This window comes from Jaculus jaculus, chromosome 13 (genome assembly GCF_020740685.1).
Source record: "Jaculus jaculus isolate mJacJac1 chromosome 13, mJacJac1.mat.Y.cur, whole genome shotgun sequence".
NCBI lineage: Eukaryota > Metazoa > Chordata > Mammalia > Rodentia > Dipodidae > Jaculus > Jaculus jaculus.
The window spans coordinates 24,042,765-24,057,403 of NC_059114.1; the positions used below are offsets into that span (position 1 = coordinate 24,042,765).

The 14,639-nt window shown below is 41.7% G+C and overlaps 1 protein-coding gene and 1 pseudogene across 3 annotated transcripts in view; one reads left to right on the forward strand and one right to left on the reverse strand.

Annotated features, from left to right (window-relative positions):
- The window catches only part of Hectd4 (HECT domain E3 ubiquitin protein ligase 4), a 227,454-nt gene that overhangs the window by 124,380 nt on the left and 88,435 nt on the right, over positions 1-14,639 (reverse strand). For all 3 annotated transcript variants that reach the window (XM_045132394.1, XM_045132393.1, XM_045132392.1), the window contains exons 12-13: positions 11,066-11,298; positions 9,894-10,039 (exon numbers count right to left, since the gene is read on the reverse strand). In XM_045132394.1, the coding sequence (XP_044988329.1) occupies positions 9,894-10,039; positions 11,066-11,298 (379 nt within the window). The remainder of the gene's footprint in view (positions 1-9,893; positions 10,040-11,065; positions 11,299-14,639) is intronic.
- On the forward strand, positions 2,010-2,323 carry LOC123454132 (annotated as a pseudogene).

The following is a 14,639-nucleotide window of genomic DNA, read 5'->3' on the forward strand; positions in this document are numbered from 1 at the left end:
AAACACTTAAGAAATTTTAAATATTTATTTATTTGCAAGCAGAGTCTTTCTCTGAGAGAGAGAGAAAGAGGGAGAGAGAAAGGACGAGAAGGGGGGAAATGGGCACACCAGGGCCTCTTGCTATTGAAAACAAATTCCAGACATATACACCACTTTGTGCATCTGGGGAGTCGAACCCAGGCTGTCGGTCTTTGCAAGTAAGTGCCTTTAATAACTGAGTAATCTCTTCAGCCCTAAATTCTTATTACAGATGTCCGTCTGGCCAGGTATGATGGCACATATCTGTACCTGACACTGGAAAGGCTAAGACAGAAGGATCTTGAATTACAGACCAGCCTGGGCTAAATACAGGGAGACTGTTGATCACCCCTCCCCCAATGATGCCAGCTTGATTACATCAAGTTGTGGTACTTTGTTTTGCAGTTATCTTTGTTTTTTGTTTTATTTTGTTTCTTTCAATATATTTTTTGTTTTATTTATTTGGGAACGGCAGAGAGAGAGAGAGAGAGAGAGAGAGAGAGAGAGAGAGAGAGAGAGAGAGAATGGGCATGCCAAGGCCTCCAGCCACTGAAAACAAAGCTCCAGATGCATGTGCCACCTTGTGCATCTGGCTTACATGGGTCCTGGGGAATATGAGCCTCAAACTGGGGTCCTTAGGCTTTACAGGCAACCACTAACCCATCTCTCCAGTCCTTGTTTTCTTTTATTCAAGTAGGATCTTACTCTAGCCCAGGCTGATCTGGCACTCACTCTGTAGTCCTAGGCTGGCCCCAAACTCACAGATCAAAGGCATGCATCACCACACCAAGCTTATCTTTGTTTGCTTAACATTTTATTTTATTGCCAAGAAAGAACTTTAGAACATTTGAACCTAGTTCACTGACATGATTTATTAAGCCCATTCACTTTCCTGATACATGAAATCCCTCTCTTCCTCCTGTCTATGAATATGAGAACTTATGTAAGACTCCATGCACAATTACAGAGAACTAGAAAGGTATGAAGAGATGAAGCAGTTAAGCCAACTAACTATACATATAGTGTCCCTCAAAAAGGCCAAAAAGAGGTCAGGCATGGTGGCTCACACCTTTAATCCCAGCACTCAGGAGGCAGATGTAGGAGGATTGCAGTGAGTTCAAGGCTACCTTGAGACATAGTGAATTACAGGTCAATCTGGGCTAGAGCAAGACCCTACCTGGGGGTGGGCAGGGGAAACACTTTAAAAAGAGTGGAAAATAACAACAGATTTTTTTTTTCTTTTTTAGTTTTTCTTTTCAATTAAGCTGTGACTTAAATGCTATATGATTCTTTCAGACCATGCAAGTGTCTCTTGGTCACTAAATTATTACTAAACTATATTTGGTTGTACTAAGGCTATACACCTATAAAGCTTGAACTTATAAAATAGCAATACTGAAGCCAGTTTGAGTTAGAGAGAGAACCTGCCTTAAATATAAATGAATGATGGACTGGAGAGATGGCTTAGCAGTTAAGGTGTATGCCTGAGAAGCCTAAGGACCCAGGTTCAATTCTCCAGGTCCCATGTAAGCCAGATGCACATGGTAGCACATGCATCTGGAGTTCATTTACAGTGGCTAGAGACCCTGGTGTGTCCATTCTCTCTCTCTCTCATAAATAAATTTAAAAATTTTAAAAATAAATGAAGAAAGGTTGGGTCCAGTGGCTCTCTATCTCTGGGCAGAATTTAATCCAGTAACCTAGAGAACAGATGACCTCATAACTTATTAGCAGTTCGACAAACCACCTGGTGCCCTTGAGGAGCATGGTGTTCAAAGGACTGATAATAAAGACAACAGCATAATTACTTCTGTGTATTTCTGTGCCATGATTACTCCTGTAGATAGCAAGCAGTCAGCGTATTTATTTGCAGATTGCTTAAGTGATTGTTTTTTAAAGGTGTAATAATAATGCTGCGGCAGAAGAACTCTTTTTCCTGCCTGCGAATAAGTAAACGACGTGCACGAAATAAGGTCACGGGAGTCTTGTTGCTTACCGCCCAAGACATGTGTTCACTTTCAGAATACTCATTGCGCATGTCTTGGCTGAGCGCCCGGCTCTTTGGCGAAGTGGCCAGGCCTACTGATTCGAAGTCCATGAAAGTGGTGCAGCTATTCAGTGGCCAAGAAGAAGGAGACTTACAACTGGTATCCGAATCACAACACTTACTATGTGCTCATGGGCACCACTCCGTTTTTTTGGCCTCTACAGAGATGAGCATCAGGATTTTAAGGATGAGCAAAGGTGTCTAAAGAAACTCCATGGAAAGGGGAAACCAGGAAAAGGAGAAGGGAAAAGAGCCACCAAAAAAAATAATGTCAGCTCGTCAAGAAAGAAAATTTCTTGCTCAGCGACTAAGAGAAGAAGGCGTATATATTGGCTTTTCATCTATTAGAAGTATGTGACCTTCCTTGGTAACCATCGTCCCCATGTTGAAATCCAGTTCATTTAAATTGGGACCGGTTTCTTGAACACATTCTAATTCTGCAGAAATAACTTGCTTGGTTTTGTATCCTGAGGTTTACCTAACTCTTCAGGGGAATGAATGAACGATTATTTAGTGACTTGTTTGAAGTCAGAATGGGATGTAGGGGGAGGGGAAGGAAAGCCTCATGAAGTGAGTGTCGTCCGCTTTCTCCCGTCCTCCATGGCTTCCCTCCTCACCCAGCCTGAGCCTCTCCTTTCGTTCTGTCATTGAACCATGGTCTTCACCACCAAGCTCACACACGTGGCCACCTCTGCCTGCTCTCATGAGTACCTGAATGGGTTCAATAGTTGTTCTTGGGAAGAGTTTGAACACCCACCATGTATAAGGGACTGGAGCTCTGGTGGTACAGTACTTAACAAAAACCATCTTTAGCTCTGGAACTGTCAATTTTGTAGAAGAGACTGGTATAACTATAGTATTAAATGGCACAAAGAGAAAAAAATAAATAAGTGAATGAATGAGGGCAGGAGAGATAGCTTAGTTGTTAAGGTGAATGCCTACAAAGCCTAAGGACCCAGGTTCAATTTCATACATACAGGGAAACCCTATCTGGAGTTTGTTTGCAGTGGCTACAGGCCCTGGTGCACCCATTCTCTCTCTTTCTCTACTTCCCGCTTTCTCTCACTGAAGAGTTAGTAGCCTTTCCTGAAAACTAGAGGGAACTAAAGAGTTAATAAATATCTCTAAGACTAGCAGGCAATAAAGAAGCCTCAGAGGCATGCAGCCTTGGCAGGCTACTCCTGATTGATAAACTTCCCTCAGCAGAGAAAACCTTGAAGCACCAAAAAAAAATCATCTGGGTATCCTCCCTTAGATAATCCTGGCTTTAAAAAAAATAAAAAAGCCTATTCTAAACAAAAACACAACTATAAGTTCCTTAAGTACTACCTCTGATACAGTCTGATTCTCTTAGGATCCACCTTGTAAGTTTAAACCCCAGCCTGACTCAGTTCAGCCTTCATTGCTGTCCCTCACTGTTTCTCTCAATAACCAATCTGTCTGTAGAGATCAAATCCAGTGTTCTCTTTTGCTTTTCTCTTACACTTTCCTTACATGTGGTGCCGTGACTCAGATCAGAGCCCTCTGGGGGCTTTTAGGCTGCATGCCCTCCATTTCTCTTTCCCTCCTCTCCTCTCTACCTTCCTGCCAATGTTTTACTCCCTCGGGAGCACTAAAACTCACGGTACTCACTACTCTGAACTAAACCGCCACCTGTGACCTGAAACCACCAGTCTTCCCAGCTTGATACCTGGGGTCTTCTTTCTTTTCTTCTTTTTTCACCCGCTCCCACCAGACTTTTGAACTTCAGGCTAGAGGCCTCTCATCATGTGATCTGCTATATCCACACCCTAATCAAATTACAACTTCAGGACAGGTATTTGTTCTCAGTCTGTGATGAAGGCATCCCACCTCAGGCCTTAGAAACTCTGGGAGTTTCTCACTCTTCAGTCAGTGAATGATCATAAGACTCTGGGAGCCTCCCACATCCCAAGCATTATGAGTATGGGGATACTCCCTCCCAGGCCCAGAAAGCCAAATGTTGCATGTTCTCTCTCATATGTGGATCCTAGCTACAGATGACTGGGCTTCTGTGTAAGTAGGAAGAAAATTCAGTAGCAGAGACCAGTAAACTACAAAGGAGATATAAAGGGAATAGACAGGAAGGGAGGGGAGACTTAATAGGATGGTATTATATATATGTATAGAAGAATAGATTAATGGGGGTGAAAAAGCCCAAAGTGAGGTCAGGGAAAGAGACTGAGTAAGGAAAGGTAGAGGGAAGGCTAATCAAAATCTAAGAGAATATAAATAAGTCATATGGAAACCTACTTTTTTGGACAATGGAACACACATGAGCCATAGACTGTTACTAGAAATTTTCAGTGCCAGGGATGGGATACCTTCCAGTGAGTTGTTGGCCAGGGAGGTCCCTGATGCCCCAAAACATTTTAGGCCACTGCCAAGGCCCTTGGTTTCCCAGCAGGAATAGATGGTAAGACCCTATTGCTAAAGACTCCATATACTTGGGCTGCAAAGCCACTGAGAAATCCTGCTAGAACTGAGCTGAAAACCTCCTCCATGTAGACCAACTGACAGAAAGCTGGAAGAAGCCATTCTGCATGCAGTTCAATGGGAAAGAGAGAAATCACCAGTGAAGATACTTAACAGTGGACACTGCAAGCCTTATATCTAGCCAGTTAGGCAAAATGAGCCAACAGGTGCAATAGTGGCATGTCTGTCATGGTGGAAACCAATTGCCCTCTAATTGGATGGGAGGCCTGCTACATGGGAGGAAATACATCCCTGAAACTGGAAACCTACAACTCATGCTGATATAAAGATACACTGATTCTCCACTCCATATCTGGTGCAAGTTCTATAAGCCTTAGTTTCCCATATCAATATCAAGGTTAACAAGATTAAGATATTTTAACTAGTTTTGTCTATTTACTTAAACTCTATCTGAATGTGACATAAAAACCCAAACTAAGCCTGCATTTTGTTAAATAGGACACCTGTTTACAACAATCGGTTTAAGTGTTCCACTCTTACATGTTTTCTTATTGGATAAGACTTTTATTTATTTATTTGCTACAAACTTAATAAAACTGGACCTAATTATATAAAATATATTTTATTGCATTATATAACCAATACAATTACATAAAATATAATTTCATTATGTTTATAAAATAAACAACTGATAATAACAAATTTTATCAAGAGTAATCAAAATTTTAGCCTTTCAGCCTAACATACTTTCATTAGTTCTCCTAAAGATAAAAATTTATCTTTTCTCTCTTTTTTTTTTTTCTGAGGTAGGGTCTCACTCTAGCTCAGGCTAACCTGGAATTCACTATGGAGTCTCAGGGTGGCCTCAAACTCACGGTGATCCTCCTACCTCTGCCCCCTGGGGGTGGGATTAAAGGCGTGCATCACCATGCCTGGCTGATAAAAATTTTTGATCTTTGGACCAAGTAAGTAAAGACTATAAATCTTCTATATACTAAAAAAACTTACACAAAAAAGCCTTTAAACCTAAACTTTGAAATTGGTTAACTTTTTAATCTCTATCATTTTTAACTTTAAAATAATTCAAGATATTTTGAATATTGCTTCAACACTAATCTCTTATACTTCCTATCCTACCTAAACCAGAGCTTTATATTTCCACAAATTCCAATTAACTTCCCATTCCTTTTTCCTTACTTATCAACTATATTATTATTTTTTTCTAACTTAAATAAAATGTTCATGTCACCTGTAAATGTCATGTCACATACAAAAAAGTCATACATGAATAATAACCAGATTATAATAACTAATAGATTTGACGTGATCTAGGTATTTCCTAATGGCTCTGATTATCAATCACTCTCCTAATGAGCTGCCTCTTTGCCTGTTCATAAGATCAATATGGGATAACAGCCTACTCTGTATACAAACTACAAGATATAGTTTGACAATTAAAAAACTAAAAGCTTAAACTCCCAAAAGCCATACCTGTGTGACAATGATGGACTACAATGATTGTGGAGAGGTAAATGTTACCAATCCAGAGACAATAATATTTTGGGTTGTAGTAACCTTTTTCTAAAATTTTATTTATTTTATTAGTATTTATTTATTTGAGAGAGAAAGAGGCAGACAGAGAGAAAAAGTGGGCATGCCAGGGCATCCAGCCACTGCAAAGGAAGTTCAGACACATGTACCACCTTGTGCATATGGCTTAAGTACGTCCTGGGAAATCAAACCTGGGTCCTTTGGCTTTGTAGGCAAGCACCTTAACTGTTAAGCCATCCCTCCAGCCCCCCCTTTTTTTTTTGTTTTGTTTGTTTGAGGTAAGGTCTCACTCTAGTTCAGGCTGACCTGGATTTCACTATGTAGTCTCAGGGTGGCCTCAAACTCATAGCGATCCTCCTACCTCTGCCTCCAGAGTGCTGGGATTAAAGGCATACATCACCATACTCAGCTTGTATTAACGTTTTTAATAGTTAATAATATTATTTAAGGTGACTTGACATTTCTCTATGACCAACTAAGATATCTATTACTGTATGTTAAGAAATCTCTTGGGCTGGAGAGATAGCTTAATGATTAAGGCACTTGCCTGCAAAGCCAAAGGACCCAGGTTCAATTCCCCAGGATCCACGTAGCCAGATGTACAAGGTGGCACATGCCTCTGGAATTTGTTTGCAGTTGCTTGAAGCCCTGGCATGCCTATTCTCTCTCTCTCATTCTCTCTCTCCCCTCCCTTCTCCACCCCCCCGTCTCTCTCTCTCTCTCTCTCTCTCTCAAATAAATAAATAATATTAAAAAAAAGAAATCTCACAGCTCTACTCCCTTCAAGTTAAACCTATCCTGTCTCTTACCTGTACTTTATCCCCCTGAATATGACAATGTTCACCCTCTCTTTTGGTCCTTGCATACTCAGATGCCTCACTAAAATTCCTTCTAGACAGAATACATGCCTTCACTTCAAAATGAGTCACTGAATTCTTCATGACCATTAAATATCAGCCCTTAAACATCCAACTTCCATGGGACTGCATGAAACACCCCAAAAGATCTACTGTCCCCCAAATAAAAAATAACCAGGGCTGGAGAGATGGCTTAGCGGTTAAGCGCTTGCCTGTGAAGCCTAAGGACCCCGGTTCGAGGCTTGGTTCCCCAGGTCCCACGTTAGCCAGATGCAGAGGCTGGAGGCCCTGGCGCGCCCATTCTCTCTCTCTCTCCCTCTATCTGTCTTTCTCTCTGTATCTGTCACTCTCAAATAAATAAATAATTTAAAAAAAATAAAAAATAAAAAATAAATAACCAAAAAATCTGATGTAACCCCCACACCTGTCTGCACAGCCCACCCCTAAGTCCCCACTCATCCCCAGTTCTACCCAGTATTTTTTTTCCTTCCAGAATCCAGACTGAAGGGTTAATAGCCTTCTCTGAAAACTACTCCTGATTGATAAACTTTCCTTAGTTCAGAAAACCTTAAGGACCAAAAATCATCTGGGCATCCTCCCTTAGATAATCATGGCTTTAAAAAAGCCTATTCTAAAGAAATACGAATGGCATATAAGCATCTAAAAAAATGTTCCCTGTCACTAGTCATCAGGGAAATGCAGATTAAAACTACATTGAGATTCCATCTCACTCCTGTCAGATTGGCCACCATCATGAAAACAAATGATCATAAATGTTGGCGGGGATGTGGAAAAAGAGGAAACGTTCTACACTGCTGGTGGGAATGCAATCTGATCCAGCCATTATGGAAATCAGTGTGGAGGTTCCTAAAACAGCTAAAGATTGATCTATCATATGACCCAGCTATAGCACTCCTAGGCATATATCCAAAGGACTCATCTCATTTCCCTAGAAATACGTACTTAACCATGCTTATTGCTGCTCAATTTATAATAGCTGGGAAATGGAACCAGCCTAAATGTCCCTCAACTGATGAGTGGATAATGAAGATGTGGCACATTTATACAATGGAGTTCTACTCAGCGGTAAAGAAAAATGAAGTTATGAAATTTGCAGAAAAATGGATGGACCTGGAAAGTATTATACTAAGTCAGGTAACCCAGGCCCAGAAAGCCAAGCGCCACATGTTCTCTCTCATATGTGGATCCTAGCTACAGATGACTGGGCTTCTGCGTGAGAAGGAAAATATTTAGTAGCAGAGGCCAGTAAGTTAAAAAGGAGAAATAAAGGGAAGAGAAAGGAAGGGAGGAGGGTACTTAATAGGTTGATATTGTATATATGTAAGTACAATGATTGTGATGGGGAGGTAATATGATGGAGAATGGAACTTCAAAGGGGAAAGTGTGGGGGGTGGGGAGGGAGGGAATTACCATGGGATTTTTTTTTTTTTTATAATCATGGAAAATGCTAATAAAAGTTTTAAAAATTAAAAAAAAAACCTATTCTAAAGGAAAACACAAACATCTACAAGTTCCTTATCTACTACACCTAGTACAGTGAGTTATTGGCCAGGGAGGTCCCTGATGCCCCCAAAACATTATAGGCCATTGCCGAGCCCCTTGGTTTCCCACCAGGAATAGATGGTAAAACCCTATTGCTAAAGACTCCATATACTTGGGCTGCAAGGCCACTGAGAAATCCTGCTGGAAGTGAGCTGATAACCTCCTCCATGTAGACCAGCTGACAGAAAGCTGGAAGAAGCAATTCTGCATGTAGTTCAATGGGAGAAAGAGATACCACTAGTGAAGATACTCAACAGTGGACACTGCAAGCCTTATAATTGGCCAGCCAGGCCAAATGATCCAATGGGTGCAATAGTGGCACATCTATCATGGTGGAAACCAACTGCCCTCCAATTGGACTGGAGGCCCACTCCATGGGAGGGGATACATCCCTGATACTGAAAACTTAAAACAGAGGTAGTCATGAATCCTAGGGGTGTAACATCTGCTGATGTCTGGATAAATGTATATACTATGCTTATCAAACTGCCCAGTAAGCACTTTTCTTAATATTCATACCCTTATATTAATGCTACTCTCACTTTGGGTAGAGAATCTTCTCTTTTCAGATGGCAGTGACCTTGGGACGACTCAGAAGGTATCATAGTGCTGGAAAGAAGTGACTGGAGTACTGAGTAACATTTCAATCACACCTTCCAAGGCTCAGGGTCTAATGCAGAAGAGGTGGTGGAAAGAATATAAGAGCCAAAGGAAGGGTAGGATTCCTTACAATGTGCTCCCTCCAGACACAAAATGGCCTGGATATCCATGACCTCATAGTGCCTGACACTACCTACACAAGACCATCATAAGAGGAGGAAAAGGGGCTGGAGAGATGGCTTAGCGGTTAAGCGCTTGCCTATGAAGCCTAAGGACCCCGGTTCAAGGCTCGGCTCCCCAGGTCCCACGTTAGCGAGATGCACAAGGGGGCGCACGTGTCTGGAGTTCGTTTGCAGAGGCTGGAAGCCCTGGCGCGCCCATTCTCTCTCTCTCCCTCTGTCTTTCTCTCTGTGTCTGTCGCTCTCAAATAAATAAATAAATAATTTAAAAAAAAAGAGGAGGAAAAGATCATGACATCAAAATAAAAGAGAGACTGATTGAGATGGGGAGGGGATATGATGGAGAATGGAGTTTCAAAGGGGAAAGTGGGGGTAGGGAGGGTATTACCATGGGGTATTTTTTATAATCATGGAAGATGTTAATAAAAATTGAGAAAAAAAAGACGATGACATCCAAATGAAAGAGAGGCTAACAGAGAGAGGGAGGGAATATGATGGAGAGTGGAGTTGTGAAGGGGGAAGAGGGGGAGGGGAGGGAGTTATGGTTTATTGTCTGTAAGTATAGAAGTTGTTAATATAGAAATTAAAAAGGAAAAGAAGAAAAGAAGACCATGGGCTATTTACCTGATGGCAAGGCAGACTTCCTTTTGGATTTCAGGGCAGATTTGATCTTTTGGTGCCATTAATAATTGCCAAAGAAGCAATCCCGACCGTCTAATGATGTCTCGGTTCCTTTCAGTTTGTGGGCTGAAGAAAAATTTAAACACCACCTACAGAAAAATAAGGGGGGAATCTAAAAATGTGAATTCTATGGGGGATAAAATAATCCTTCTGAAGAAAGCACATGGTAGATAGAATAGGTAACCAGTTGCATTTTTTACTATGACCTCTTCTATTATACAAAGATGCATTTATAGTATTTTATGCATATTGCATCAATGAGCTATATAGCAACACTCCATTAAGTGTAGTGTGAAGGAGATGATGATAGCCCTAATTAGATGACTAGAAGGCGGTAAGATACAAACAAGGAAGTTACTGAGTGTGTTTCTTATGCTTGAAATTAGCTAGCTAGGGCTAAGGAGATGGCTCATTGGTTAAAGCTCTTGCTTGCAAAATCTGCTGGCCTGAATTCATTTCCTCAGTAGCCACATAAAGCCAGATGCCATGTGCAGCAGCAAAAGGCCCTGGTACTCCCATACTTTCTCTCTCTCTCTCCCCTTCCTTCTCTCATCACAAATAAAATATTTAAAAAAGGGGGCTAGAGAGATGGCTTGGTAGTTAAGGTGCTTACCTACAAAGCCAAAGTACTCAGGTTCCATTCCCTAGCACCCATATAAAGCCAGATGCACAAGGTAGCCTAAGCATGTGGAATTCATCTATAGTGGCTGAAAGGCTCTGGTGCATCCATTCTCTCCCTCGCTTTCTTTCTCTCTCTCCTCTCTTTCTCTCTCTACTAAGTAAAATTTTAAAAATAAATAAATTAAATTAAAATATTCTTTATTTATTTATTGGTTTTTGTTTTGTTTTTTCTAGGTAGGGTCTCACTTTAGCCCAGGCTGACTTGGAAGTCACTATGTAGACTTAGGGTAGCCTCAAACTCATGGTGATCCTCCTACCTCTGCCTCCCAAGTGCTGGGATTAAAGATGCGCACCACCACACCAGCTAAAAATATTTTTAAAAAAACAACTAAATTAGCTGGCAAAGCTAAGGTTTATGGGGAGGTTGTTTTGATGTTTTTTATTTTTTTTATTTTTTCTGTATCATCTCGCTTACCTCATCGCCATGTATTTACCTGAAAGACAACAAGAATGCAACGTATGATGCAGGTGTCTCCATTCACCATGGCCTTCTCCATGATGTCACAAATGCTGCTCAGATGGTGTGCTTCAATTGGATGCTGCTTGCCCAGGATGCTTGTGATGGGAAGGTTGGGGTTGGTGGCCAGGAGATTGAGCTGGTGAATGCACATTGCACCAACATGGTGCAACAGCTGGTTTATAACCTCATTGGTGCTTATGGCCTCTTCTGGAAGATGAAAAGGAAGCTTGGTGAGGAAAGATACTGCAAGTGTCCCTGAGGAGGCAGACTTCCTGTGTACAGAACTATATGCACACACAGACAGACTGTACTGGTTCCCACTGTTTCCTCTGCTGTTGGAGAGCCCTTTGTGCCAGAGTGTGCAATGAAAACACTTGGGGGTTCAATATCTAGCTACCACTTATTGAGCCTGTTCTCCATGCTCGCCAATGGGTGAAAGTTCCACTTGTATTACCTTATAACATAGTTACAAATTTAGACTATTTTAGCCCTGTTCTTTTTTGGGGGGGAATCTCACTCTGACTCAGGCTGACCTGTAATTAACTATGTACTCTCGTAGTGGCCTCAAATTCACAGTGATCCTCCTACCTCTGCCTCCCGAGTGCTGGGATTAAAGGCGTGCACTACCACACCCAGCTTAGTCCTGTTTTATAAAGCAGTAACCCAAGAGTCAGAGAAGTTAAGTCGCCCCTAGTCACACAGGTCCAAAGTGACAGAGCGAGGATCTGGATTCAGGGCATCTTACTGTAGGCTGGTGACTGCTTTAGAAAACTATCACCATCTTCCATGGCTGCCCTATGACAGAACCCCCATCCACAAATGTCTCCTCCCACAGCCCACAACACTTTAACCCACTTAGTCACTACCTGTGAGGGTCGACAAGCATCCTCTTACATGACAAATACCTCATGGATGGTTTCAGGCAGTCACAGCATGGAAGAAGAGAATAATCTAAACAGGTAAAATACAGGAAAGACTGCTTTCTCCTTAAACTCAGTTGAAATGAACTGCCTAAAAGGGGATGGGAAAGTAGATAATCTTGGAAGAAGTAGACAAGGGTGGGAGTCCTTAAAACTACAAAAGGACATGGGCATGAACCTATGAAGACAGGCTTCAGAGAATGAAGAGATGGTTCAGTTAGTCACAGGGAAACTTCCTGATTGTATATTAACCCCAGGGTAACAAAGGGACCCAGTTCTTTCTGTGCTTTGAAGGCCTTTAACCTTTTGAAAATTAACTATCTATTTATCTAAGTGAAATGGGAGGAGAGAGGGATGGGGGAGGGACAGAGAGAGAAAGAGAATGGGAACGAATGGGGTTGACAGGGTCTCCTGCCACTGCAAATGAACTCCAGACCCATGTGCCACTTTATGCATCTGGCTTTACTGGAGTACGGGGGAAATGAACCCAGTTCGTCAAGCTTTGCAAGCAAGCACCTTTAAATCAATGAACCATTTCTCCAGCTGGGGCTTTTATTTTATTTTTATCTTTATTTAAATATATTTTATTTATTTGAAAGAGACAGAATGGACACACTAGGGCCTCCAGCCACTGCAAATGACTCCAAATTCTTGTGCCCCCATCTGGCTTACATGGGTCCTGGGGAATCAAACCAGGTCCTTTAGCTTTGCAGGCAAACGCCTTAACCGCTAAGCCATCTCTCCAGCCCCGGGGCTTTTAAGTTTAGCTTATGTGGGTGCTGGGTCCTTAGGCTCTGCATGCAAGCTCTGTAATTGCTAAGGCGTCCCTCCAGCCCCTGGTTTCTGCTTCCTGTCTGGCCCTCTATCACCTTTGCATGTGTGTACAGGTTCCCATTCAGCCAATTATGAATGAATAGCTGGGGTACATCCAGGATTTTTTGCATGGTTGTGTGTAGACCATATCAAGCTCCCTATAGCACTAGCTAGTCTGCTGCTCTGCTGCCTATGTTAACCAGGACCACAAATTCAGGCAAGCTTAGCCACTGGCCTTCTCTGCCACCCACAAGGGTAGGGCTGTTACTGATACTGCTGCTGGGACAGGGGCTCCTCATGCTCTGCCCCAAATTAGTTCTCCTCAGGAGGCAAAGCTGCTGACTTCCACCATCTGCCCCACCCTGGGAGAACAGCTGTGCTCACCAGCTAGCTGCTACTGTTCAAACCTAAATCCAATGCAGTTTTTCTTTTTAAATAATAACCATGGTTAATAAATAAATAAAATTTAAAAACTAATAACCATGGGCTGAGGAAATGGCTCAGAGGTTAAAGGCACTTGCTTACAAAGCCTAAAGGCCTGGGTTTGAATCCCCAGTACCCATATAAAACCAGATGTGCAAAGTGGCCCATGTATCTGGAGTATGTCTGTAGTGGCAAGAGGCTCTGGAATGCCCAAACACTCTCTCAAATATATAAATAAAATTAATAACCAATTCTTAGGTTGGTGTATGCGTCTGACCAATTCCAGAGCCCAGATGTTGTTGGTTTTGTTGTTGTTGATAATGTCTGTTTTTTAATATTTATTTATTTCAAAGAGAGAGGAAGAGGAGGAAGAGAGAAAATTGGGTGTGCCAGGGCCTTCTACTGTTGGCAAATGAACTCCAGACACATATACCACTTTGTGCATCTGATTTTATGTGGGTTCTGGGGACTCACACCTAGGCCATCAGGCTGGCTAGCAAGCACCTTTAACTACTGAGCCACTTTAACAATGCTTTATGGGGGAAAAACTGGCTGAGCTATTTACTCCCCAACACCAATACAACTGACTTTAAAGTCACAGTTTTAAATTAATATTAGTGATATCAATATCAAGAAAGACAAAAGTCCTTCATTGGAAATTCTATCTATAATATAATAGCATAGAGTTCAAAACCAATTACCAATAATCTTTTTTTGTTGTGGTGGGTTTTTTTTTTATTTTTTTTTGGGGGGGGGGTTGTTTGTTTGTTTTGCTTTGAGACAGATCTCATTGCAACCCAGGCTGACCTGGAGCTCATAATGAGTTTCCCACCACAGTCTCCTATATGCTAGAAATAAAGGTGTACACCACCATTCCTAACACTGATAATAAATTCTTACACCAAAGTTTTGGCTATTTCAGGAGGCATATAACAATTTTACTATTAAAAGCTTATGAGGTGGGCTGGAGAGATGGCTTAGCAGTTAGGGTTCTTACTGGCAAATCCAAGGGGTTCAAATCCCCAAGACCCATGTAAAACCAGATAGATGCACAAGGTGATGGTGGCATGCATATCTGGAGCTCATTTTCAGTGGCTAGAGGTCTTGGTGTGTCAATTTTCACTCTCTCTCAAATAAATAAAAGAAACTTTTTTTTTCAAGTCTGTAAGCACCTCAAAATCTCTATTGATTTGATTTACATCCTTTTTTTTTTTGTTTGGTTGTTTTTGTTTTTGTTTTTTAAGGTAGGGTCTTGCTCTAGCCCGGGCTGACCTGGAATTCACTATGCAGTCTCAAAGTGACCTCAAACTCCTCCTACCTCTGCCTCCTGAGTGCTGGGATTAAAGGCATGAGCCACCACACTCGGCTTTACATGCTTTTTACTTAATCATA